Source organism: Ammodytes marinus (assembly GCF_949987685.1).
Source record: "Ammodytes marinus genome assembly, chromosome: 19".
Lineage (NCBI taxonomy): Eukaryota > Metazoa > Chordata > Actinopteri > Uranoscopiformes > Ammodytidae > Ammodytes > Ammodytes marinus.
In genome coordinates this window covers 25,138,494-25,165,780 of record NC_137223.1, presented here as the reverse complement: position 1 = coordinate 25,165,780, position 27,287 = coordinate 25,138,494, and the positions used below count along the sequence as shown (strand labels likewise).

Genomic DNA, 27,287 nt, shown 5'->3' with positions numbered 1-27,287 from the left:
TTACGAAACTTTTATTTTTATTTTGTGTCTCCAGGATGCTGCTCAGTCCCTGAAAGCCATGATAAAGAACGGGGGCAATGTAAGCTCATAAAACACACTAACATGTGGGTTTTGTTTGGTTTGACTCACGTTAACAACATACTTCAGACTCTATACTTTGTCAGGAATAGAACAATTTTTAGTCCTAGATTTTGACAAAGATGTAAAGAAAACAGCATCCACAGTGTTTTTTAATTTTTTTTTATCGCACAATAAATCCCAAAGAATAGACATTTGAAAACACTTTGTACAGGCAAGATGAACAAGAACAACCTCTAATCTTTGAAATAAAACGGCAAATTAACTAAAACATATAGTGGAGCGGCTAGGTGCTACAATCTTTCAATTTGTGATACAAGCGTGAAAATTGTCAGAGAAAAAAAAAATTTAAATATAAATTTCTTTATGAAAAAACCCATCAATACATTTCAATGAGACATTTTCAAATATTCACAATTTCAAATGTCTGGGACAATTTTCTTGTCCCGTGACCCATGGAGACTAATGCTCAGGCCAATGTTCACGCTTGTATCATCAACTGAAAGATTCTGATGAAAATAAGCACTTACCCGCTCCACTACTATGATTCAACTCATAAAAAAAATCTAATTTTCTTTAATGCATTCTATTTATTGGACCTGTATTCTCTTCTCTCCCCTGCCCAGTCGTCTCCAGGTAAAGAGGCAGAAGATGAATATCATAGTCCTGGATTTTTTCAAAAATATTTTTATTGGACATGACATGACATCAAACAATTATTTTTCCCCAAAGTGAAAAAAAAAAACAGCCAGTATTTACTAAATTACTTTTTAAAGGCAAGACAAAGAAAAAAAAACTAATCTTTGAAATAAATTGGCAAATAAACTAAAATATATGGTACAACTCGTAAAAATCTAGAACATTTTCTTTTATGGATGTATTTTATTGTCTGTATGGGTCTTTTGTGTCCCTGCCCAGTCGTCTGCGGGCCCCAGCGACAGCAGCAGCTCAGACAGAGGAGTGAAGAGGAAAGCTGAGGACAGCGACAGTGAACCAGAGCCAGAAGATGTCGTCAGGTAAAAAGGCAGAATATCTGGGGTGCTATGTTGTGTAGTGGTTTTCACTTTAAGTTCAAGCTTTATTAGAAAGAGAGAGACTTTCTTATCTGATTGATTTTTTTTTCCCTCTCTCCTGTCTGTGGCCCTAAAACTCTTCTGTACTTAAAGGCCTACTTCACCGGTTTGAATATGAAGGTGTATTGAATTCTGAGATCCTATGTAGTATAAATGTGCAAAAAAAATTAAAATCGGTTCATCCTAGCCTGAGAAAAGGCAGAAAGAGTGTTTTTTTTAACCCTATATTTCTCTTTCTCGTGACATCACAGAAAGAGAAATATAGGGTTAAAAAAAACGTACTTTGTAAATATTACTGTGATGTCACAGTAAAAGACATCACAGTAATATTTACAAAGTAAGTTTTTTTTTAACCCTATATTTCTCTTTCTGTGATGTCACGAGAAAGAGAAATATAGGGTTAAAAAAACACTCAGGCTAGGATGAACCGATTTCAATTTTTTTCGCACATTTATACTACATAGGTTCTCAGAATTCAATACACCTTCATATTCAAACCGGTGAAGTAGGCCTTTAAGTATGTAGTGTAGTAAAAAGAAAAAGTATGTGATTCGGAACGCAGGGCAAGATGTTATGCTAGTGCTGACTAATACAGACTGTGAGGTTATTTATGAGTAGCACATCCACAATAACGCTAATGTTATAGCTGCACAGGATAAAGGGCACAGAGATATTAAATGCATTTATTTCTGCTTTCTTGATCAGACATGATTTAAAATGATTTCTTTACTGACAAAGAAACCTGATGGTAAAGCAACAGGATGCATTCAATACAAGGATCAAATCAAATTAGTTTTATTTGTATACCCCAATATCACAAATAGACATTTGCCTCAGTGGGCTTTACATTCCATACAGTATGATACCCTACTCCTGTTCCATTACATAGTGTGCATGTAGTTTAATAACATATCTGTTCAAATACATCTTTAAAAATCAGCTTCAGTCTATGAACATGAAGAGAGGCACTCATTAATGCTGCACAAGCTGTTAACTCACTGCCAGCTCTTCAACACTCACACACACACACACACATTAACACACACGCGCTAACTCTCATTGACACACACACACACACACACATTAACACTCACACTCACTCACTCTCTCACTCACACATGCGCTGACTCACACACACACACACACACACACACACAGACAGCGGCCTAAGGGGAGCGGCGACTCCTGAGAGGAAAGCCTCCATGAATACCAATTTAGCTCGATGGATTTATCAGCTTTGAACAAGTGCGTCACAGAGGAATTTACTGGAATATTCCTGCTCTCCATATTAATCAGGTGTGGAGGGAAGTGGGAGCGAGTGTGTGTGTGTGCGTGTGTGTATAAGGGTAAGTGTGTGTGTGTGTGTGTGTGTGTGTGTGTGTGTGTGTGTGTGAGGGTGGGTGAGAGAGACCGTGTGTGTGAGTGAAAGTGTGTAGTGTAAGAGAGTTTGTGTGACTGTGAGAGAGACTGTGTGTGTGTGTGTAAGTGAGAGAATGTGTATGTGTGTGAGAGAGACTGTGTGTGTAAGTGAGAGAATGTGTATGAGAGAAAGCGCGCGTGCGTGCGTGTGTGTGTGTGTGTGTGTAAGTGAGAGAATGTGTATGTGTGTGAGAGAGACTGTGTGTGTAAGTGAGAGAATGTGTATGAGAGAAAGCGCGTGTGTGTGTGTGTATAGGGGAGTGTACGTTGTGAGTGAGATACCGAACCCAGCTTTCATTATATATACACCGAACGCCATCGTCGACCCAAATCAAAGGAGTCAAAGCCATTACACTCTTCCAGCCGCTCAGAGGAACTTAATGTAGTTTTTTCTTTTCAGTCTACTGAGAAAACAGAGTCAGAGGCGTCCTAGAAAAACCTTTTGATTTTTAATACGCAAATGAATCCTTTAGGAACATTTACACTACACACATCTGGGCACAACAAGAGAATATATTTACATTACAATGTCACAAACTATATAAGTGAGGGGGTTGAAGTGTAAGTGCGTAACTTTTTTCATATAAATTAATGTCGATTACATTCAAGCCATCGCCCAAACGAGTTGACGCACAAAGTTGATTAAGCCTATCAGCTCCACAAAACTCTCTGTATTTCTCAGTGTGGCAGCGTTTACAAACTGGTGTCCCCCCACCCTCCCCCCCTGACACTGGTGCAGGAGCTCAGAAAAATCCCCAAAAAGAGCCCAAGAAATGTTTCAGTTGTTGATTCTACTGCTTAGAAAAAACCTGGACGTACAGCAGAAGGTATAAAACCCATGAGCCATCACCGAAGGCTTTACCTCGTGTAGATGGCGATGCACCGACAGTGTTGTTAGTAATTACTCAGAAGTCCTCCTGGGGGCGACAGAAGTTACACACTATAACTTTAAAAGCCACAGAATCAAGACAGTAGATTCCAAAGACTGTTGAGCGACATCAAGCTACATTATAAACAGCTATCATTGGGCATAATTCAGTTTTTTTTAGAGCCAGGTATCAATGATAATATCTACTGATTTAAACCTGCAGTGTGTAGAATTTTGGGTTTTATTTCCTAGCAGATTTTGTAGAAAGTAATTATAATATCCATAAGTACATTTAATTTAGTGCATAATAGCTGAAAAAAATGTTTTGAATTATTATTTTTCCCCTTAGAAAGGGTCTCATTATGTCCATATTTCTGCATATTTTGGACCAAGGCCTAGTGCCGCCATCTTGAAAGTGTAGTTGGAATGTCATCAGGTGCATTGTTTAAAATTTAGAATTGTTCTTGTCCTTGAAGGCCACTGTAGCTTCTGTTATTACTCTAAAGGGTTGGGGTTACCCAGGGAGCGTTGCATTCTAGAACTTTGTAGAACTTTCTTGATGATGTCATATTACACACTGCACCTTAAGTCCTTTAGATAACGGAGAGTATAATAGACTGTATGACTCTAACCGTGTGTGTGTGTGTGTGTGTGTGTGTGTGTGTGTGTGTGTGTGTGTGTGTGTGTGTGTGTGTGTGTGTTTTAGGCTGTGGGAGGACGGCTGGAAGCAGAGATACTACAAGACCAAGTTTGACGTGGAGGTGACGGATGAAGACTTCAGGAAGAGAGTGGTGAAGTCCTACGTGGAGGGTCTGTGCTGGGTGCTGCGCTACTACTACCAGGTAACACTCACCAGCAACTAGGGCTGGGTATTGTCAAGAATCTCACGATTCGATTTCGATTCATTAAGTCACGATTCGATTTCGATATTGATTGAAATGCTTCGATATCGATTCAGTATCAAGTAGAAATGCACAAGAAAGAGTAAAATAATTAAAATTTCATTTAAATAATTATCTATTTAATTTTATGCCTTGTGAACAAACAGCCATGGTATAACTCTCTCCTCTTGGAAATTGTAACATAACATCAGCACAATTGACAGTGCTGTATTAAATGTAATGTATTTAAATCATGTACAGTATTTCTTTCTTTCTCACATGACACCTTTGAACACTAATAACACATAAGAACCAGGGGCCTTCATTTCTGGTAACAAATAAAACATTAGCACAATACCAGTATAAGGTGTACAAAAGTGAAAAAAAAAAGTGCTGTATTGGAATTCAGCTCTCATACAAAAACGTAAACAGACACAAAGCCAGTGCAGGTCATATGGGTTTGCTGCTCTCTGCCCTTTTGTCGCCACTTTTAACAACTCGCACTTGTGTGGTGTGCATGCGCAGTGGCGCAGGAAATACTAATATTAAATACTAGTAAAAAAAGATTTTTTTTTTTTTTTTTTTTTTTTTTTTTTAATGAATCGATTATTAACTTTTATGAATCGATTCGGAATCGTTCGAGAGAGAATCGCAATGCATCGGAGAATCGATGTTTTTACTCACCCCTACCAGCAACACATTGATTAATATGCACTCATACAGGGGGGTGTAGATCAGTGTGTAGGGTGGTCGACCCGCAACTGCAGGATTGGTGGTTCAATCCCCCGTCTCCCCGCCACATGTCCAAGTGTCCCTGGGCAAAGAGACACTGAACCCTGAACTGCTCCTGATAGTTAGAGTAATTCACCCACGCAGGGTGCAGGCTACTACTAAACTCCCACCATTTATTTTTGTTCGCAATAGTTCATTTCAATAGCATTACATTTTGTTTTTCTGTCAGCATTTGCTGTCATCTCCTTTTCCAATATGGGGAAGGCTGATAAATAAGGATTTTTATCACAGTTCAGTACAACAACTTAGCCATAAAGAAAAGAAGGCAAACGTGTCATTTGAAAAACAAATCCAGCTCTTGTAAAAGTTGTACATATACCACATGTCTAGAGGTGCCTCCATGACTTTCCCTGTTATGAAAATAAGTATTCCCATTGACTATGATCTAGTTTGATGCAGAACTCCACTTCAAAATAAATCTAGTTTAACATATCCAAAAACCTGCTGAAAAGGGTTTTATTTCTTAAACCAAGTTCAGTTTCATGATCTCCAATAATCCTACAAAAAATACCCTTAATGCTTTGATAAATATTTCCTTTTTAAAGTCAAGAACCTCGTTAAACTATCAAGTGTTTCAGCAAATAAACCTCCACAGCTCTAGCCTTCCATATCTCCTCTTATTGTTTGCACTGAGATTATTCCCTAAATCTCTTTTATTGTGGTAAACCATTGAGCTTTATTTTGAAATTGAAATAATGAAGTAATCAGCTGTGGGCCCTCCAGAAAGAAGCCTTGTGCGTGTGGGGATTTTGTTCGTGAGCCTGATTGTAAGCCTTGTATATTCACGCTCCTGTGTTGACTCCAAATGCCTCCAGCCTCAGTGTGTGTGTGTGTGTGGGTGTTTGTGCCTCAGTGTGTGTGTGTGTGTGTGTTTGTGTCTCAGTGTGTGTGTATTCGTCTGTGTGTTTGTCTGTGTGTGTGTGTGTGTGTGTGTGTGTGTGTCTCTCTCTCAGTGTGTGTCTCTCTCAGTGTTTGTGTGTGTGTGTGTGTGTGTGTGTTAAAGACTGTGTGTGTTTCTCTCTCAGTGTGTGTGTCTGTGTGTTGCCTCTAGCCCCAATTCAAAAGCCCCCTGTCTCGTGGGGCAGATGTGTATGAATTTATTACCCTGGTCCCCCTCTGCGGACATTGAAACGTGTCTGTAATAGTCTGACACACATTCACGGCGTTCTAGAGTTATGATCACGCATACACATTACACACCTCACCTAATGATCAGGGTGCAGCCAAAATACTGAGGATACACACTTTGTTTGGTGGTTTTAAAGGTGATTGGAAATATTAGGTGTGTTGCAAATCCGTTTTTTTATTTGGATTTTTTATTTTATTTTTGTATTTTTATGCTTTATTGATAGTGTAGAGACAGAGTTGAAATGGGGCAGAGAGGGGAGTGACATGCAGAGAACGACCGCGGGCTGGAATAAAACCCGGGTCCGCTGCTGGCCGAGGCCCATGGGGGGGGGGGACGCCCTACCAACTGAGCTAAGGGCGTCCCCATAACATTTTATTTTTGAAAAATGTTAGGGAAAAAAAGATAAAAAAAAAACAATGATAGCAACCCTGTTTTTTTAATTCCTTATTTTCGACCTCATATAATCAGACTAGTCTTACTGATGGTACCTGGTCAATTACTTTTTTTTTTTTTTTTTTATACCATTAAACTAATTCCATAAGAGATTTTAATGGCATCCACTTCATCAGCAGCATTACATAATTTTTTTTAAATAGATAATTTAAGTCATAACATATTAATTGTAGCAAATAAGAAAGAAGAACTAAGCTTCCTAGGTTTCGTTGCTGTCGACTTAAACTAAATTAAGAAAAAAATAAATTACAAATATTAGACAGTACAGAGTTGAAATGGGGAGACAGAGAGAGAGAGAGAGAGAGAGAGAGAGAGAGGGGGGGGGGGGGGGGATGACGTGCAGTAAAGGTCCACGGGTCGGATTTGAACCCACGACCACTGCAACGAAGGCCTGAGCCAATATGGTACACACTCTATCCACTACACCACCGGAGCGCTTCCCATTAACACTGTTTTTAATGATAAGAATAAGTATCTGTTGTTTGCAGCCCTGAATGAGGCATCAGATGTGTTTCAAGACAGTAACACACTATGATTAAATCATCACGGCATACAATACACACCATTTCCCTTGATTATTATCTTATGAAAGAAGACAGAGACAGTTTTTTAATGTATTGTTTTTTTTTCCCGTTTGTGGTCTTTAACCCGGGACGAACACACAGTCACAAATGCATTTCTGGTCGGGACAAAACATTTTGGTCGTATTAACATAAATTATTTTGTGCGATTTATGTGAGTGTGGTGGACTCATTTGGAGGCTTTTATTATGGTAAAGTCCCCCATATTATCATCTGAATGACCATCTTTAATAATAGAGCGCTGAGATTGGGCTGAGATGTGACACACACACACACATGCAGACAGACATGCGCTTTTACACTCACATACTGTCTCACTCACATACACACTTGCACACACACACACACTTACACAAGCACTCTTACACTCACACACACTTGGCACACACACGCACTCTTACACTCACACACCTCTATATCTTGCACACACAGACTCGCACACAGACACTCACTCTCTCACACACACATGCACACACACACACGCACACACTCAACCACTCTCTCACAAACGCACGCACACACATTTTCTCCGAGTTGGTTTGTGGGAAGTGAAGCGTACCCATGACAACGTCATTAAGAAAAACTACAATATAAAAATAGCATTATTTGCACTGATGGCCTCGTTTGCTGTTACATGTAATTTATGATCATCAGAGGAAAACATTTGACTGTTTCAGAAATATTTAAAAGTTCCTCGTAGCACCTTTCCGCGGTCGTTCTCTGCATGTCACTCCCCTCTCTGCCCCATTTCAACTCTCTCTACATTGTCAATAAAGCATACAAATGCAAAAAAAATATTAAAAAAAATATATATATATTTTGGGAGTTTAGAGTTGAGACTGTTTCACATATACAGTTGTTATACACACACTCTCCCTGCATTCCAAATCACATACTTTTTCTTTTTACAACACTACATACTAAAGTACAGAAGAGGTTTAGGGCCTCATGAGATTAAAAAAAAAATCAGATGAGGAAGTTTTTTTTTCATTATGTCAAGAAATGTCAGGAATAAAGACGAATACTGCAAATTGCTATTGGAGTTAGTGGGGCATTTTAGGTATGTTCAGCATACTACAATTGACGTGCATGTATTGGGACATCCTAAATCTTTTTCTGGCATACTAAATAGTAGGGAAGTATGGGTATTGGAACGCAGGGAATTACTGTCTGATCAGGATTGAGACTAGAGGATATATTTAAATGTCAGCAACGCTTTCGTTAGTTTGAGCCGATTGGGTTTTAAGCTTCAAGCTATAGAGGAACTTCTGTGTAAAAAGGGCAAAGAAAGGTTTTGCTTTGAGTAATTTTATATTTTTTTCCATCTCATTATATCCTGTCTAAGGTTTAAAACCTCTGTACCTTGTGTTTGCTGCAATACAACTTCTGGTATTAATACACAGCCTAGTCTCTGTAAACTGGTATGTAAACAAAAGGGGCCTTTCTAGCTAACAATTTCTCAACTAAAACACTATTTATTTGAATTTTGAAAACGACATGAAAAATATTCTGAACATCAAGAAGTAATACCTTAGAACAGTATGACTGAAAATAATGCTGGTTTTGGAACTTTTTTTTATTAAGATAATTTTTTGGCATTTTAAAGCTTAATTAGATAGTACAGGGTTGAAATGGGGAGAGGGGGGTGGGGGGGGGGATGACCTGCAGTAAAGGTCCACGGGTCCGGATTTACTACGCCACCGGAGCGCCCCCGAAACTTTGACTTTTCAAACCATGTGATACCTTGAAACCGGAATCCACCCATGCCTACAGAGATCAATATTAACATCTTGTTTTGCCTGTGTGTCTCTCTCTTCAGGGCTGCGCCTCCTGGAAGTGGTATTTCCCGTTCCACTACGCCCCGTTTGCCTCCGACTTCAAAGACATCAAAGGAATGTTCACAGACTTTGAGAAGGGAACCAAACCGGTGAGAATCATAACACTTTGACTTAAAGGCCTACTTCACCGGTTTGAATATGAAGGTGTATTGAATTCTGAGATCCTTGTGTCTTTTACTGTGACATCACAGTAATATTTACAAAGTACGTTTTTTTTTTAACCCTATATTTCTCTTGCTGTGATGTCACGAGAAAGAGAAATATTAAAAAAAACACTCTTTCTGCCTTTTCTCAGGCTAGGATGAACCGATTTTTTTTTTTTTTTTTTGCACATTTATACTACATAGGATCTCAGAATTCAATACACCTTCATATTCAAACCGGTGAAGTAGGCCTTTAAATAAAAATAAAGATGTTTATAATAAAAGCTTGTTGAATATGTTGCTCCAATCAAAATGCCACTTAACTCTGAATGATGTGACTTGAGGTCAATCGCCATCCACGCCATTGTAGAAATTAATATTACAAAAAAGATTAAAAAATTCGGGATTATCTTTTTGACATGTAACATGTCTGATACCTGTTCTTAAAGGTGCAGTGTGTAATATGACATCATCAAGAAAGTTCTCCAAAGTTCTAGAATGCAACGCTCCCTGGGTAACCCCAACCCTTTAGAATAATAACAGAAGTTACAGTGGCCTTCAAGGACAAGAACAATTCTAAATTTTAAACAATGCACCTGATGACATTCCAACTATGACACTTTCAAAATGGCGGTGACAAGGCCTTGGTCCAAAATATGCAGAAATATGGACATATATGAGACCCTTTCTAAGGAAAAAATAAATATAAAATAAAAAAAATGTCAGCAATTATGCACTAAATTAAATGTACTTATGGATATTTTTATTACTTTCTACAAAATCTGCTAGGAAATAAAACCCAAAATTCTACACACTGCAGGTTTAAGGAATATTAAATATTTAAGGTACAGTGTGTAGAATTTATTGTCATTTTTCAGAACAGACCGGGTAGAAATGCAATATAATATTCATAAGTATGTCACTTGTTTTATGACCTTAGAATGAGCCTTTTATATCTACATAGGAGCGGTGCGCTGAGGCCGCCATGTTGCACCGCCATGTTTCTACAGTAGCTCAGAACGGACAAACTTAACGGCCTTACACGTTTTTATTAATTTGTTTGTTTGTTTGTTTGTTTGTTTGTGTGTGTGTGTGTGTGTGTGTGTGTGTGTGTGTGTGTGTGTGTGTGTGTGTGTGTGTGTGTGTGTGTGTGTGTGTGTGTGTGTGTGTGTGTGTGTGTGTGTGTGTGTGTGTGTGTGTGTGTGTTTAGTTCAAGCCTCTGGAGCAGTTGATGGGAGTGTTCCCCGCCGCCAGTGGAAACTTCCTCCCAGAGACTTGGAGAAATCTCATGAGCAGTCCGGTGAGTTTGAAGAGATATTTAGACATTATTGTGACAATTTAAAGGTTCTTTTTAAAAAGTCAAGACTGGGACTAAATTAGAGTCCCTCCGATTAAAGCTGCTGTTTACATGACTTTAAAGGAATACTTCACCCATACGGAACCAGCGTTCTATCATTATAAAATCACTATTATAATATAATGAATGAGGTTTTTCTTCCCTCAGTCTTCCCTTGGCCCAGCTGTCCTGTTAATCCTAGCCCTTACTGTGATGTCACAAGAAGGAAAATGTAGGGTTAGACAGTGAGACCGTAAAACACTCTTTCTGCCTTTTCTCAGGCTAGGATGATCCGATTTAATTTTTTTTGCACATTTATACTACATAGGATCTCCGAGTTCAATACACCTTCATATTCCAACCGGTGAAGTAGGTCTTTAAGTTATATTTGGTAGCCATGCCTTGCAGTAAAGAAAAATGCTTCATGTAGGAGTTTCAAAATGCCCCAACAATACAAATTTCTCCTGCAACAGGCTCTTTTCAAATGCAGTCGAGTAGTTTTCAGTTAACCGTGGGCCTAAAATGAGCTGCGTCATCTTCTGGACAGTTTCTTTTCAAAAAAACATTTTCAATTCGATTTAATTTCAAACATTTTCCTACATTAGGAAAGTTTTTAAATGCAGCCTAGTAGTTTTCAGTTAACCGTGGCCTAAAATCAGACTCATTTTGTTTTGCAAGTTTGTAGTTTAAGTCTGTAACTTTCTTCTTTTGATCACAGGAATCTTCAATCATCGACTTCTACCCCGACGACTTTGCGATCGATCTCAACGGCAAGAAATACGCCTGGCAGGGTGAGTCACTTTCCCAATGCAGAACAGTTTCGTTCCAGCAGTTTTACTTATTTAACTTGTTGGGGCATTTCATTGAGCTCGACTTGCCTTCAAACGTTTTGGGATGAAGTCTAAGAGCATTGGAGTTTAAGGGGAATACTTACTGTTTCTCCTCAAACTTGCCAGCCTGCAAAACATACTAATATTGTTTTAGGCTTATCTAATTTTTTATTTATTTTTTTCATTAGATTATCCACATCTACTCTCTTTATGAATGGATTTGAGATTGCACACACACACACACACACACACACACACTTACTTTAACACGCACACGCACACACACACACACACACACACACTTTAACACACACACTGGGGCAGGCTCACACACACACACACACACTTCCAAGAGGGTTAATTCATGTCCTTGTGCTCCTCTCCTGAAGGTGTGGCCTTGTTGCCGTTTGTGGACGAGCGTCGGCTGTGGGCGGCGCTGGACAACGTCTATCCCGACCTCTCACCAGAGGAGCGTGAGTATTTTATAAGTTTATATTTTTATGAACTTTACTCTCTGTAACAAAAGCTGTCTATATGCTGAGGCTGTTAGTTTTTGAAGGCTATTTATTCTAAAATATAAATGAGAAGAAATTTTCCTTTTTATATAGTTGAGAGGTTTTAACACTTCTGCACCAGTATTTGACTGCAACATGTTCATAACTGGGGCGGTGGTGAAGTGTGTAGGGCGGTTCGGTCGTCCACTGGATTGCAGGGTCGGAGGTTCGATCCCCCGTCTCCCCGCCACATGTCCGAGTGTCCCTGGGCAAAGAGACACTGAACCCCACATTGCTCACGATGGTTCAGAGAGCGCATTGCATGGCAGCTACTGCCATCGGTGTATGAGTGTGTGTATGAATGGGTGAATGTGGTAAGAAATGTAAAGCGCTTTGGAGCTGAGAAAATCGGCTAAAACACGCCATATAAGTCAAGTCCATTTACCATAACTATTTTAATCGAAAATATTAAAATCCAATACCATTATTATTTTCTTATTATTTAATTAATTATGAATATTTAACGCTATATTCGTCCCTGACCTCATCTGTCGTCTTGTATCTGTTGCAGTGAAGAGAAACAGTCTTGGAAGTGACGTGTTGTTTCTGGGGAAATCTCACCCGCTGTTCGACTTCATCCACGAACTCTATCGCACTGAGTCCAACGAGGTAAAGAAAAATCTAAATAAAAGTAAAATCCCCGTCACAATAAAGCTATAGTGCGTAACTTCTGTCACCCCCAAAAACAACCTCTATATATCTGTAACTTGAATCATGGATAATAGCTGCAGTTATCCAGAATTCAGTTTGACTAAGCGTTAAAGTTATAGTGTGTAACTTCTGTCGCCCCCCATGAGGAATTCTGAGTTATTACAACAACACTGTCGGTGCATCGCCATCTACATGAGGTAAAGCCTTCAGTGATGGCTCATGGATTTTATTCCTTCTGCTGTACGTCTAGGTATCTGGATATTATTTTTTAGATTATTTTATTTTTATTTTGAAATTATCCTCTAACAGCCTTTAAGACAGGAAACAGAGTGGCTGATGGGAAATGCAGTTTTTATGTTGACATACTTGAGAACCAATAACATGCACACAATCCCTGTGTTCCAAATCACATACTTTTTCTTTTTACTACACTACACACTAAAGTACAGAAGAGTTTGAGGGCCACAGGAGAGAAAAGAAAAATCATTTATTTTTTTTTATTTTTTTCATTAAGTCGAGAAATGTCGAGAATAAAGACGAATACTCCAAAATGCTATTGGAGTTAGTGGGGCATTTATGTATTTTCAGCATACTACAATTGACGTGCATGTATTGGGACATCCTAAATCTTTTTCCGGCATACTGAATAGTATGGAAGGATGGGGATTGGAACGCAGGGTTTATGTTGTAATCACGCCACATTTGATCTCTTTTTAGGACACCGACATCCCTCCAGAGTTGTGCCATGGAATCCTTGGGACGTTAAATCTGGACGACAACCCAATTCTACCAGACAAGTAAGGAACTCATTATTTATTCACACTTAAATACATTTTACTCTATACCTATTGTAAGAGTCCCCGTGTCGAACGTAAATTAATTGTTTTTGACATTTGTCTTTCAGGGTAGTGGCGTCACCCATCCCATTGCTGCGGGACATCGCACAGAACAATTCCATCGGGTAAGGACCGAATATCATCAAGTAACGGGTTGAATCAAAGCACAAATATAAAGAGGGCGCCCTTAGCTCAGTTGGTAGGGCGTCCCCCCCCCCCCGTGGGCCTCGGCCAGCAGCGGACCCGGGTTCGATTCCAGCCCGCGGTCGTTCTCTGCATGTCACTCCCCTCTCTGCCCCATTTCAACTCTGTCTCTACACTATCAATAAAGCATAAAAATACCAAAAAAAAAAAGCACAAATATAATGTATCGGCGAAGAGAAGTTGTGTATAGGGTTGATTGCTATTTAATTCCATCAATACACCTTCAATCTGTAATTTTGATTGTGAGATAATTGAATCTTGTTTTGTCTTTTATTTTATTTTATGAAAATTATTATTTGTTTAATTTTTCATAAAATGTTTTATTTTTTCATTCCAGGGTGAAGTACAGGGATCCCCACTTTGCAGAAGACTTCATCTTCAAGGCGACCCTCAACCCCGGAGCAAAGTGAGTGGCTTTCATTCGTCTCAACTAAATGCTTTGCTCATATTATAAGTGTCTCTCTTTTTCAGATGTGGTAGGAATCTCTCTTTCTTTCTCTCTCTGTGTCTCTCTGTCTGTCTCTCTCTCTCACTCTCTCACACACACATATTTTATTATTTATGTTATTTCAGCACTGCAACAGTACGACAGAAAGTTTCCGAAAAAAACAAGACACTTTGTACATCACAAGTAATAGTGAAGTGCAAATGTGCATACTAATTCAAGTTAGTAAAAGGGGGCAGAGTAGGGGAAGGCCTTTTTCCTCAGGCCCAGTCAAGTTAAATAATTTAACACATGTTACGCCCCTTATTGTCCCACCCTGGACTGACTGTTGTCCTTGGTGACTCACAGAGAGACAGAGACTCTCATTAACCTGTGGTGAAGGAGAAACTGCTCACCTTGGATCCTGTCGGGAGAAACACACACACACACACACACACACACACACACACACACTTTGTATTTATGACACACTGACTTTACAATAAGGATACATTAACTTACCACTTAGTTCTTGTTTAGTAAATGCATGTCATTCCCCTCTCTGACCCATTTCATCTCCGTCTCTCCAAAACTGTCTAATAAAGAAAAAATTACAAAATAACATAAAAAAATAAAAAGGAGTAATAGCACTCAACTCAATGCTTTTTCCTGATTTAAGTCTTTCTCGTGGCAGCGTTAACTCCCTGTAATGTTAATGATGTGTTGTGTGTTTTCAGGATGCCCAATGCGGTCCTGAAGCCGGGAGACTGGGAGAGGGGGAACCGGGAACCATGGAGACCACAGCTGGGCTTCAACCAGAACCGACAGCAGGCGCATCTGGGCCAGTCCGGATTCAGAGCTCTGGGGTGAGTTTATATATGAAAGACCTACTTCACCGGTGGAAATATGAAGGTGTATTGAACTCTGAGATCCTATGGAGTATAAATGTGCAACAATTTTAGAAATCGGTTCATCCTAGCCTGAGAAAAGGCAGAAAGAGTGTTTTATGGTCTCACTGTCTAACCCTACATTTTACCATGCGTGACATCACACATGGGAAAATGTAGGGTTAGGATTAACAGGACAGCTGGGCCAAGGGAAGACTGAGGGAAGAAAAACCTCATTCATTATATTATAACAACAATTTCATAATGATATAACGCTGGTTCCGTATAGTTGAAGTATTCCTTATCTAAAAGGACTAAGGAAGCTTTTCTGTTGTGTGAAAATTAACTAGAAGGATTCACGATTTGATCCATGAAAAGCAGATTTTACAGTTATTTATTTAGTGATTCAACATTTGAAATGTCACTATTGTGAAGTAAACGCAGTAGTTTTTTTTAATCCTTTTTTCTGAGCCGCATTATATAGGACACACACACACACACACACACACACACACACACACACACACACACACACACACACACACACACACACACACACACACACACACACACACACACACGCACACACACACACCTGCTTTTGCAATATCTCGCCGGGTGTGATGATATAATTTCAAAGTGAGTGATAAACAATGACTGCTGATTCTGCACTGACTCAGTACAGAGATTTGTTCATAGAGTTCAGTGTTTTAAAATGAAAACTCTTCTTTTTAATGTTTGTACACACACACACACACACACACACACACACACACACACACACACACACACACACACACACACACACACACACACACACACAGTCCCCCATTAACCAGCCAGGCTTGATTATAAGCTAAGCTGTCTCTCCGCCACACGTTGATATTATCATTAAGGAAATGTGAATAATTGAACATCTGGCTCCGTCCGGCGATCGCGTGTTCCGGAATTAATCATGCAACCGATTTGGAACAGAAATGGATTCCAATTAATTTTTATTTCTCTCTTTCTCTTTCTCTCTGTCTGTGTTTCTCTCTGGCTCTCTCTCTCTCCCTCTCTCCCGCTCTCTGTCTCTCTCCCTCTCTCTGTCTCTATCTCTCTGGCTCTCTCTCTCCCTCTCTGTGTCTCTCTCTCTCCGTCTCTGTGTCTCTGGCTCTCTCTCTCCCTCTCTCTCCCTCTCTCTGTCTCTCTATCTCTCTGTCTCTGTGTCTCTGTCTCTGTCTCTCTCTCCGTCTCTGTGTCTCTCTCTCCCTCTCGCTGTCTCTCTCTGTCTCTCTATCTCTCTCTCTCTCTTCTACTAAACTAAAGTCGGTAATTCAGGCAGTTATGTGCCTTGATGGGGCCAAATGGGCAGCTGCTCAAACGATGTTGAAAAAAATAAACTGTACATTTTAACAACAGTTTTATCATTTGTAAGATCTGCACAAACGTATTTATTCCAGGAGGGTGTTAGTAGTAAAACTAGTGGTGGCTGCTATTACATCTATTACAGTGTCCACCATCTCTACCATTTTGTCCTTGAGCAAGACACTTAACCCCAAACTGCTCCAGGGGCGCTGTACTATGGCTGACCCTGTGCTCTGACCCCCTCTGGAGTGTGGGAACTTGAGAGGGGAGATGAGAAAAGATGAATTTCAATGTGCCTCGTTTAAATTGACAAATAAAGATAACTTAACTTAGCTACGAGGAACTTTTAAATATTTCTGAAACAGTCTAATTTTTTCCTCTGATGATCATAAATGACCTGTAACGGCAAACGAGACCATCAGTGCATTTTCTTGGGTCTGATTTTCCGCCAACTCAGACAAAATGAAAGAAATGTCACTCAAATTCAGTGGTTTTTATATATATTTCTTGTTATTATGGCAAGGCAAGTTTTTTTTTTTTTTTTCTAGAGCACAATTCAGACACAAGGCCATTCAAAGTGCTTTACAGGGGTATAACAAACTTCAAGATTAGAAGGGCGACTGTGGCTCAGTTGGTAGAGCGGGTCGGCCGATGATCAAAGGGTTGGAGGTTCGATCCCCGCCCTGCCACCTGTGTCATAGTTGTTGTGTCCTTGGGCAAGACACTTCACCCAACTTGCCTCGTGTGAATGTCGATAGTTAGCCTGCTATCGATGTATGAATGTGTGTGTGAATGGTAACGTGGGAAAGGGAAATGGGTCTCCCTTGCAAAAGAGTCTTTGGTCTCAATGGGATATACCTGTATAAATAAAGGTTAATAAAAAAATTATAATTAGACATTGAAAATTGCATTTAAGAAATAGTAAAGACCAAATATGGACTAATATAGTGAAACGTTTCCCTCTCCCTTCAGACACAGTATAAACAGAAACCAGGGCGGAGGACAGTACAGTAACGCCGCTCCACCAAACAGCTACCAGCAAGGAAACTACCGCAACCCTCACCGCGGGGGGCACCAGAGTTATGGTAAGACACACACACACACACACACACACACACACACTCACTCACTCACTCACTCACTCACTCACTCACTCACTCACTCACTCACTCACTCACTCACTCACTCACTCACTCACTCACTCACTCACTCACTCACTCACTCACTCACTCACTCACTCACTCACTCACTCACTCACTCACTCACTCACTCACTCACTCACTCACTCACTCACTCACTCACTCACTCACTCACTCACTCACTCACTCACTCACTCACTCACTCACTCACTCACTCACTCACTCACTCACTCACTCACTCACTCACTCACTCACTCACTCACTCACTCACTCACTCACTCACTCACTCACTCACTCACTCACTCACTCACTCACTCACTCACTCTCATATTCTCTGTTTCTCTCATTCTATCACTCTCTCTCACTCACTCACTCAATCTCTGTTTGTCTCTCTCTCTCTCTCTCTTTCTGTCTCTGTCTCTTTCTCTCACTCACACTCTCTCTCTCACTCACTCTTTCACTCACTCACAATCTGTCTGTCTCTCACTCACTTTCTCACTCTCACTCTAGGGCACACACACACCCTCTCTCTCTCACTCACTCACGCGTATAAGCACAACAGACAGACATTAAGATAGTGTCATTATTACATCGTGTCCACACAACTGCAAAACTGTCGCTTCTTAAAGACCTTAATAATTTTGTTGAAATGATTGAAAAGCTGTCGTTTGTTCTCGTCATATATGGAGGTTGTGTGTGTGTGTCTGTCTGTGTGTGTGTGTGTGTGTGTGTGTGTGTGTGTGTGTGTGGCACCAATTTGCAAGTAGATGAATAATCTCCTCTGCCCACTGATAGCATGTGGGGGAGCTGAAGCTATTCTGGTGCCACTTGATGCAAATTTGATTTTTTTTTTTTTTTGTCTCCTCCGGATCGCGCCACCACCTCACATGGCCTCTCCTTCGCTTCATTCTTAATGTTAGACTTCCCAATTAACGAAACAGGACGGTCATTTTCACTCTATATTTTTTTTCCATCATAAGGGAAAATTTTTACTTGAACTAATGGGAATATTTTGTTCAAGTTCAGCGTGGCTCGACTGTCTCCAGATCAGGCAAAGGATCAGAGGCTAATTTCTTTTTTTTAAATTTAAATATGGAATTTATTCTCCAAGTTCATGAAGGTAGCACTGAAAAATTATTTGACAAAATGGTTGCACACTGGACTGTTATCTGAAGCTGCCATTCTCATGCACCCAGATTTTCTGAGTTGTATTTTTAAAAGTTGACTTGAGCATGAGTCGAAAATCGGTCCATGATTTGTTCACATTCCTAAAAGATATAATTTATTACCAACGCATACAGCCTCTCCTCAAAAAGTATTCTTTGATTTTTGTGTTTTGAAATATAGGCTACAATTCCCCCTACGATTTTCTCTGGTACTGCAACATTCGGTACGTATCCAACTAGGTTGCAGGAAACATGCAGAAATACGTTCAAAATGAGACGCAGAGTTTTGACTGAAGGCTCCATCAGTATCCATATCTAAAGTAGAACGTAGATTCGCCTTAGTGGTGATAAAGTGAAGTTAAGTTTGTCCGCCTCTGATATTGTCCTCCGTAGGAATGTGATTATCTAGTCGAGTGCCAGGACTGATCCTGCTGCCGGAGCTATTGTCCAAATAACACTTTCTCACCGCCAGTAATCACTGCTGTGTGTGTGTGTGTGTGTGTGTGTGTGTGTGTGTGTGTGTGTGTGTGTGTGTGTGTGTGTGTGTGTGTGTGTGTGTGTGTGTGTGTGTGTGTGTGTGTGTGTGTGTGTGTGTGTGTGTGTGTGTGTGTGTGTGTGTGTGTGTGTGTGTGTGTTTGTTTCTGGGTTTTAGTTCTTGTGTGTCTCTCAGTGGCTGATTAGTGTAGTGGAGCCCCAAGCCGGTAATGAGACTGTCGAGTGGTTCGGCTGGACACAGTGGCCCCCTCTGATAAAAGCAGGACCCTGTGGGGGGGGGGGGGGGGGGGGATCCTGTTTGTGTGTGTCAGTAACAGCAATAATGGCGTCTAACCCAGGCTCCCCGGGTTGTGTATTAAACTCCTTCTGGTGCGAATGTGGCGAAACACAAAAGCCCAGAGCGCGTTGACACATCACCGCGGGAGGTAGAGCCACCGTCAAAGGGACAAGTTAACTTTGGTTACAACCCTCTTCACACACACACACACACACACACCCACAGGGTCCCTCACACACACACAGGGACACACACCCACACACAGGGTCCCACACACACACACACACACACAGGGACACAGAGACACACACACACACACACAGGGGCACACACACACACACTGAGACACACACACACACACACACACACACACACACAGTAACGTTTTCATCCAGTGACTGATAAGCCTCCCTAACTCCCCAACCCACTTCAGAATAACAACCTCACATAATAGCTGCCAGCACCAGCCGCACAGACCAACTTTAATAACAAGAAGCCATACATACAATACAACTAGCCTTGATGGTGGCACAGTGCTTTTACTGTGTATATTCTTTTAAAATCAAGATATATAGCCGCAAAACTTTTCTTTTTATGGCAAAAAGAAAAAATACCTTAAACTACCGGTACTTTCTTTCCTTTCCTAAAACGTTGTGTTCTGTGTGAATAACCTCTGAGATTGTTAAAGATATTTTTTGGCATTTTTATGCTTTATTGATAGTGTAGAGACAGAGTTGAAATGGGGCAGAGAGGGGAGTGACATGCAGAGAACGACCGCGGGCTGGAATCGAACCCGGGTCCGCTGCTGGCAGAGGCCCATGGGGGGAGGGGGGGACGCCCTACCAACTGAGCTAAGGGCGCCCCTTAACTTCTGAGATCGTTGCTGTGCCTTTTTAACAATAGATTAATTCACTTTTTGCTTAAAAATACAATTTCATTGAGGCTTTGCAGCTCTATAGAAGCAGCCTAAAAATGGTGCATCTGGGTCTTTGACTGTAGTATGTCAGAAAGCTATTCAAGGACTTGACACTGACTCAATATTGATTGATTTTAATGTACTCGTATAATTTAATAGATTCACAAATGTGCACTACTGGTAAAAAGTATTGAAACAGCCCCATTATCCCAGTGTTGCTGAAATTGATGCAGTTCAAGTCCAGTCGATGAGCTGAAATGTAACAAAGGTAATGCATGCCAGAGGATAGATATAAAAACAATGTAACGTTCATCGTTCTCCATAAGGCTTTTTTCAGGGAACAAAAAATGGGTTCACAAGTTTTAGTTTAATTAGTTTGACTTATTTTGTATTTGTACTGGAAGTTCAGTATCGTACAGTTTAACCAAACCTAGTCCTAGGGAATCTTTTATTTTTTTGGCATTTTATTTTTCTTTCTTTTTTGGCATTTTTATGCTTTATTGATAGTGTAGAGACAGAGTTGAAATGGGGCAGAGAGGGGAGTGACATGCAGAGAACAACCGCGGGCTGGAATCTAACCCGGGTCCGTCCGCTGCTGGCCGAGGCCCATGGGGGGGACGCCCTACCAACTGAGCTAAGGTCACCCCCGTTCTAGGGATTCTTTTGGATCTATTTCAATACTAGTATGAACTGGATTTTACCCACAACGCCCTCACGTTTTTTTTAAGCTCTTCTCCAATGTATTCTTGTCCTGTGGTTGTTGAACAGCAGGCCTAGATTTCCAACAGCCCATCTGCTTTTGATTTGTAAAGTTACAATCCTGCGTCTGTCGCCAATGCCTTGAGTCAAATAGTCGCCGAACTAATTGAAAAGAGTGCGACGGAGGCGTTTAGTTGTTCAGCCGCTGGTTGTAATCCCGGGCGTTAATACAGTGAGAGCGCAGCGTGTTTTAGAGATTGGAAACGTAATCCTTTGTTGGCTTTTGTCCTGCGATAGACTCGGAGGTCTATACACGGTTCATATCATTGTTAATTAAGGAGATTGACAGGTGTCCACTTGTAATTCTGTCTTTTGAGGCATCGGGGAAAAGACGGAATTACGTGTGTGTGGGGCTCTGTGTGTGTGTGCTGTGTGGTTTATAATTGGAGCCTAACCGTGGGTGGTCTGGTAGCCACTTAGAGTTTGTTGGTGCAGCAGATAATCAAACATTAAAGGTGAATGACAAAAAGCAACTGATAATGTGCCGCCAGCAGTCCAACGGCTGGTTTGTAATTGTGTCTTTTTTTTTATACTTTTCGCAGCAAAAGAAATTATGGGATATTCACCAGCTTGACTTGGTCTTTAAGTTATAGGGTCATAATAAACAGATTATTTCAGTTTTAGTGGTTTAAGTATCAATATACAGATTGTCCGAAATTTTCCAATAACATAGTTGAGACCTTGATATCTTTACGTCCGTGTTAAGTATTTCTTTAATACATTGGACCACTAATTTAGCCTAGAGTTTTTCTTAAAGTAAATTGTGTCAATTCGTTTTAAATATTGGAATACTCGGTGTGCTCCGGTGGCGTAGTGGATAGAGCGCGTACCATATTGGCTCCGGCCTTCGTTGCAGTGGTCGCGGGTTCAAATCCGACCTGTGGACCTTTACTGCAGGTCATCCCCCCTCTCTTTTTGAATTTCTATCTTGAATTTTTTAATTTGTATCTTGTTTTCTGTTAAATTATCTTTTAAAAAAAAATAAAAAATAAAATCCATCAATCCGTTTTCAACAATTTGATGTTTGACTTTTTTTTTTTTTTAAAGATAATTTTGTCATTTTCAAGCTTTATTAGACAGTACAGAGTAGAAATGGGGAGACAGAGACAGAGACAGAGACAGAGAGAGAGAGAGAGAGAGAGGGAGAGAGAGGGGATGACCTGCAGTAAAGGTCCGCGGGTCAGATTTGAACCCGCGACCACTGCAACGAAGGCCGGAGCCAAAATGGTACACGCTCTATCCACTACACCACCAGAGCGCCCCGACTGGGGGCGTTTTTAGTGACATCATGTGGTTTGTCCACTTCTCCTACAATAGTTTAATGGCACCTGACTGGTGAACTGGCACAGACACTGGTTATCTAAAACGTTCACATTCTTTTGCAAATTTCTCCGGTAAATCATTTAGAACTCGCACTACATCATATGTAAATATGAGTATTCACATTTAAGGGGGCGCCCTTAGCTCAGTTGGTAGGGCGTCCCCCCCCATGGGCCTCGGCCAGCAGCGGACCTGGGTTCGATTCCTGCCCGCGGTCGTTCTCTGCATGTCACTCCCCTCTCTGCCCCATTTCAACTCTGTCTCTACACTATCAATAAAAGCATAAAAATGCCCAAAAAAAATATCCTTTAAAGTATTCTCATTTAAAGAAGCTGTAACCTGATCATCAAAATAATTAGGATCCCCTGATGATTAACAAACATTTAAACTCGGTCACGGGTTTAATCCAGAAACATTAGAACATGCTCGATCATTTTAATTTTATTTCATCCATCTATTATTATTTTTTTATTATTTTTTTACTATCGACTTCTTTCGCAAATTTTCCAAAATCTCTGTCTTCTTTCCACTGGCCCTTCACCCCTCGCTCACTCCCCCTGCCCCTATAAACAAACCACACACACACACACACACACAAGCAGCTGGTCATCCCCTTGGCAACAGTAGCTCTGGAAGAAGCCTGCAGTTAGTTAGTTAGCTCTCCTTTTTTTTCGTTTTTTTTTTAAGTGTGCCTTTGTTTGAGCTCGCCGCGATGGAGCCAGGGTACTTGAGGTGATCACAAAGCTGCCTGCCTGAATGCTTATTTCATTTTCTGAACAGGAAAATGCAAATGTGGCTCAATCCAGTTCTCTCTCTCCGACCCCCCCTCCCCTTAGCCCCACGTCTACGAGGGCTTAATTCTATCATGACAACTGATTTCTCCTGATAGAAAATAACCAGCTATTTGATTTATATGGGGTGTTTTTTTTTTTAAAGGTGCATTGTGCAGTTTCAGAGGAGGGGGATTTGTTTATATTGACAGAGCCTGCAGTTGGTTTACAAGGATTTTTTTTCTTTACATGTAATTCTTAGTATTGAATAATTCTATCATCATAAATCTAAATTATTTTGAGGAACCTGGGACTAAATGCAAGACTAGAATATGTTTGTAAACCAAACTGTGGGCCCTGCTGCTGTAAACAACAACAACAGTGAAACAGTAACTTTTCAGGAAGCTTTCTAACTTCAAACAGTGTTCCAGGGATCTACATTTTCCTGTGAGGAAAGTTTGTTTATTCAGTTATGAGAATATACCTTTGAAAATGTTCACTTCTCTGACACACCCAAAGTTACACAGTGCACCATTTAAAATCTTATCTTTTGATTTGGGTTAATCGGTATCCATGTTAACAATTGAATCCTTAGACAAACAGACACAGAAATGCACTCACGGGTAAGACTAGAACCAGTAATAATAATTTGATGAGTGTATATATATATTGACGCTGCGTGCCTGTCGTAGCATAGCCAATTATTTTCTTTTATATTGTTATATTGATCAACATATTGATTGATTGATTCTTTTAATGACCACACAGCCAGGCTGGTGGAATTTGTTATCAGTACAGCTCCTTGGTACAGGTTCCAACTTACAAAACGTCTAACACAAATACACATACAGACAGACAAACTACACAATACATGAAGGCCATGCTTAATCCTCAGCGTTCAGAGCTCAGAATGTTTATTGCAGTGGGAATGAAACTGTTTTTGAACTGGGTTTTTCTGGAGGCAATTGGGAGGTACTTTTTTTTTTTTTTTTTTTTTTTTTTTTTTTTTTAAATTGACGGAGGATGTGATTCCCCTCAATGAATATCTTAAAAACAATCCTTCATAACGATTGACTTGTTGGTTTCATGTTGTATTCAAAGTGTTTCAAATTGTTTTGTTTTTTTTCCATTTTTCGAGGACGGAGCTTTTCTGCTTCAAACTTGACCCACTTTTTCTTTTGTTCTCGGCAGATTCCAGGCAGAGCAGTCTGCTGGGAGCGCCTCCCCCCTTCCAGCCCCAATACCCAAGGTGAGTGGGACTGTGTGTGTGTGTGTGTGTGTGTGTGTGTGTGTGTGTGTGTGTGTGTGTGTGTGTGTGTGTGTGTGTGTGTGTGTGTGTGTGTGTGTGTGTGTGTGTGTGTGTGTGTGTGTGTGTGTGTGTGTGTGTGTGTGTGTGTGTGTGTGTGTGTGTGTGTGTGTGTGTGTGTGTGTGTGTGTGTGTGTGTGTGTGTCAGACTTTGTGTGACTGTGTAACAACTTGAGTTTTAGACCTTAAGAGGGAGGACATTTTGTCCGGTTTTCACTTTGGGACAAGCCTTTAAAGGGCTGTTTGAGGGGTTAACTCTAGGTTTTGAGGTTCAGGTATGAATTAGGTTTATGTTAGGGTTAGGGTTAGTGTAAGGGTTGGGATTAGGCATTTAGTTTGGATGGTTAGGTTTAGAGTAAGGGGCTAGGGAATGCATTATGTCACAAGTATAGCCATATAAACGTGTGTGTGATTTTTCTAGGAATTAAAGGTCATGTAACTTACCTCTTCTCTTTACTATTCTTGAATTGGATAAAAACCAAACCTGATTCCAAAAACTTGAGTTCCATTGATTTTCATCCCTTAACTCTGAAATAGAATTGAATCTTCCTTAACTTTGTCAGCCAAGGACTCTATCAACCACTCTACACAATGTACAGCCTTTACTTTTGTGCCTTACAATTGATATTGATCCACACAATTTTTTTTCAGTACAGCTCCTTGGTACAGGTTCCAACTTACAAAACGTCTAACACAAATACACATACAGACAGACAAACTACACAATACATGAGGGCCATGCTTAATCCTCAGCGTTCAGAGCTCAGAATGTTTATTGCAGTGGGAATGAAACTGTTTTTGAACTGGGTTGTTCTGGAGGCAATTGGGAGGTACTTTATTTTTATTACAAGGGTCCCTATACAGATACTGGTGAATAGGGTAAAACATTGTAAAAAAAAGTTACAGATATCATGAAACTTTGCCAGTTGATAACTAAACATTAAAGCCATTCTTTTTTTTCTAACAACTTTTTACATAAAAAACGCAATAGTGTGGCCATATCTAACTAATTATGTGTGAAAATCTCAATATTGGATAAAGCCAGAGTTGCAAGTGATATTTACATTTTTACAACACATTTGAATTTGTTCATATTGTGGCGAATTTGTAGCTAAAAAAGCAAAACTTTCCGATGGAAAAATAACTAAATCATGGGCCTATAACTCTAGTGAAGTGACCCTACTAACCTCCTCTAGCCCGTTACGTTTACCGAGAGATCGCGCTCTCGAGAGATGATAAACCATCCACTTCTGAGATGTCTTAGTAAAAGATACACATCAAAGAAACGCAGAGTATGAAATGAAATGGACCATATTCACCGTAAGGCTTTTAAACCCTCCCCCCCCCCCCCCCCCATCCCGTCTGCAATGCGTTTTCGTGGGATTGGTTTGGAGGGTTTGGATAGCTATGGCCCTCCAAACCTAAAACCACCGGACAATACTATGTGTCAAATAATCCTACGCTCATATTAAAACTCTTCTTCTTGTTCTTTTGTCACAATAACGGTAGAGGTAGATCTGTAGCTTTAGCTATAAGAGCTCCCCTATCCCTCATTACTAAACCATGTCACACACACACACTCTCACTCACTCTCACACACACACTCACACTCACACACACACACACACACACACACACACGCTGGACAGCACAGCCCGGATTTAACACATAATCCCCATCTCTTCAAGTTTGTTCCTTGCATTTCATTTTGGTCTTGGGTTTGCGAGGTCCCTTCTCCCAAAGTAGGTTTTTAAAAGAAACTGTTTTTTTTTTTTTCAGTGGTGGCTAATAACCAGTGACCTTAGGGGTGACAGCGAGCCACAATGGGCCTGGCAAGTTGAACCAGAAGGAACCTGATTAGGAGTTTTTTTTTTTGGGGGGGGTGTGGTCCGGGGGGGCTGGAATCAAAAGGCCCGGGCTGGTATTAGTGATGCCTCATTACGCTGCACAAACCTCCTCGAGAGAAATGTGTTCTAAAGCCACGGATAGTAATGTTAATTCAGAAGCAGAAGTCCAAAGCACTGGTGTGTGTGTGTGTGTGTGTGTGTGTGTGTGTGTGTGTGTGTGTGTGTGTGTGTGTGTGTGTGTGTGTGTGTGTGTGTGTGTGTGTGTGTGTGTGTGTGTGTGTGTGTGTGTGTGTGTGTGTGTGTGTGTGTGTGTGTGTGTGTGTGTGTGTGTGTGTGTGTGTGTGTGTGAACATGTTTTATACACATTGGTTTCATGCCTTTTTATGATTGTAAAAAGGATAAGATACTTTTTAAGGTGAATCGTTTTCAAGCATTGGTCAATTTTTAGATCGACACCAGTTTGTAAAAGTTACGCACTATTGCTTTATTGCCAGACGTGGTTCAACTCAAACTGATATCTGAATAGGTTTTTTTGTTATGTTTAAAAAAAGAAAATACCAATATGTTTTACAGTAGCTAGCAGACTATAAGGGGTGGCTGTGGCTAAGTGTGTAGGGATGTCGTCCACTGGGTTACAGGGTCGGTGGTTCAATCCCCCATCTCCCCACCACATGTCCAAGTGTCCCTGGGCAAAGACACACTGAACCCCACATTGCTTCCGATGGTTCAGAGAGCAAAGTGTGTGTGAATGTGGTAAGAAATGTAAAGCGCTTTGGGGCTGAGAAAATCGGCTAAAAAGCGCTATATAAGTCAAGTTCATTTATATGTTATGTGCTTGTACGTCCAGACAACAGCAATATGGAGGCAGTGGTAGTGAGATGTAGTTAGAATCCAGCCCGGGTCGTTCTCTGCACCATTTTATCTCTGTCTCTCCTAACTGTCCCAATAAAGCAAAAATACCCTCCCCC

At 40.5% G+C, this 27,287-nt stretch overlaps 1 protein-coding gene across 3 annotated transcripts in view; it reads left to right on the top strand.

Moving 5' to 3' along the window:
* Positions 1-27,287, top strand: part of xrn2 (5'-3' exoribonuclease 2) — a 42,268-nt gene that overhangs the window by 12,621 nt on the left and 2,360 nt on the right. For 2 of the 3 annotated variants that reach the window (XM_080047357.1, XM_080047359.1), the window contains exons 16-29: positions 35-79; positions 997-1,094; positions 4,145-4,280; positions 9,094-9,201; positions 10,466-10,555; positions 11,310-11,382; positions 11,811-11,894; positions 12,487-12,584; positions 13,344-13,423; positions 13,531-13,587; positions 14,004-14,072; positions 14,828-14,956; positions 17,297-17,409; positions 24,358-24,415. In XM_080047357.1, coding sequence (XP_079903483.1) covers positions 35-79; positions 997-1,094; positions 4,145-4,280; positions 9,094-9,201; positions 10,466-10,555; positions 11,310-11,382; positions 11,811-11,894; positions 12,487-12,584; positions 13,344-13,423; positions 13,531-13,587; positions 14,004-14,072; positions 14,828-14,956; positions 17,297-17,409; positions 24,358-24,415 — 1,238 coding nt within the window. The remainder of the gene's footprint in view (positions 1-34; positions 80-996; positions 1,095-4,144; positions 4,281-9,093; positions 9,202-10,465; positions 10,556-11,309; positions 11,383-11,810; positions 11,895-12,486; positions 12,585-13,343; positions 13,424-13,530; positions 13,588-14,003; positions 14,073-14,827; positions 14,957-17,296; positions 17,410-24,357; positions 24,416-27,287) is intronic. The other variant, XM_080047358.1, reaches the window with a different exon arrangement.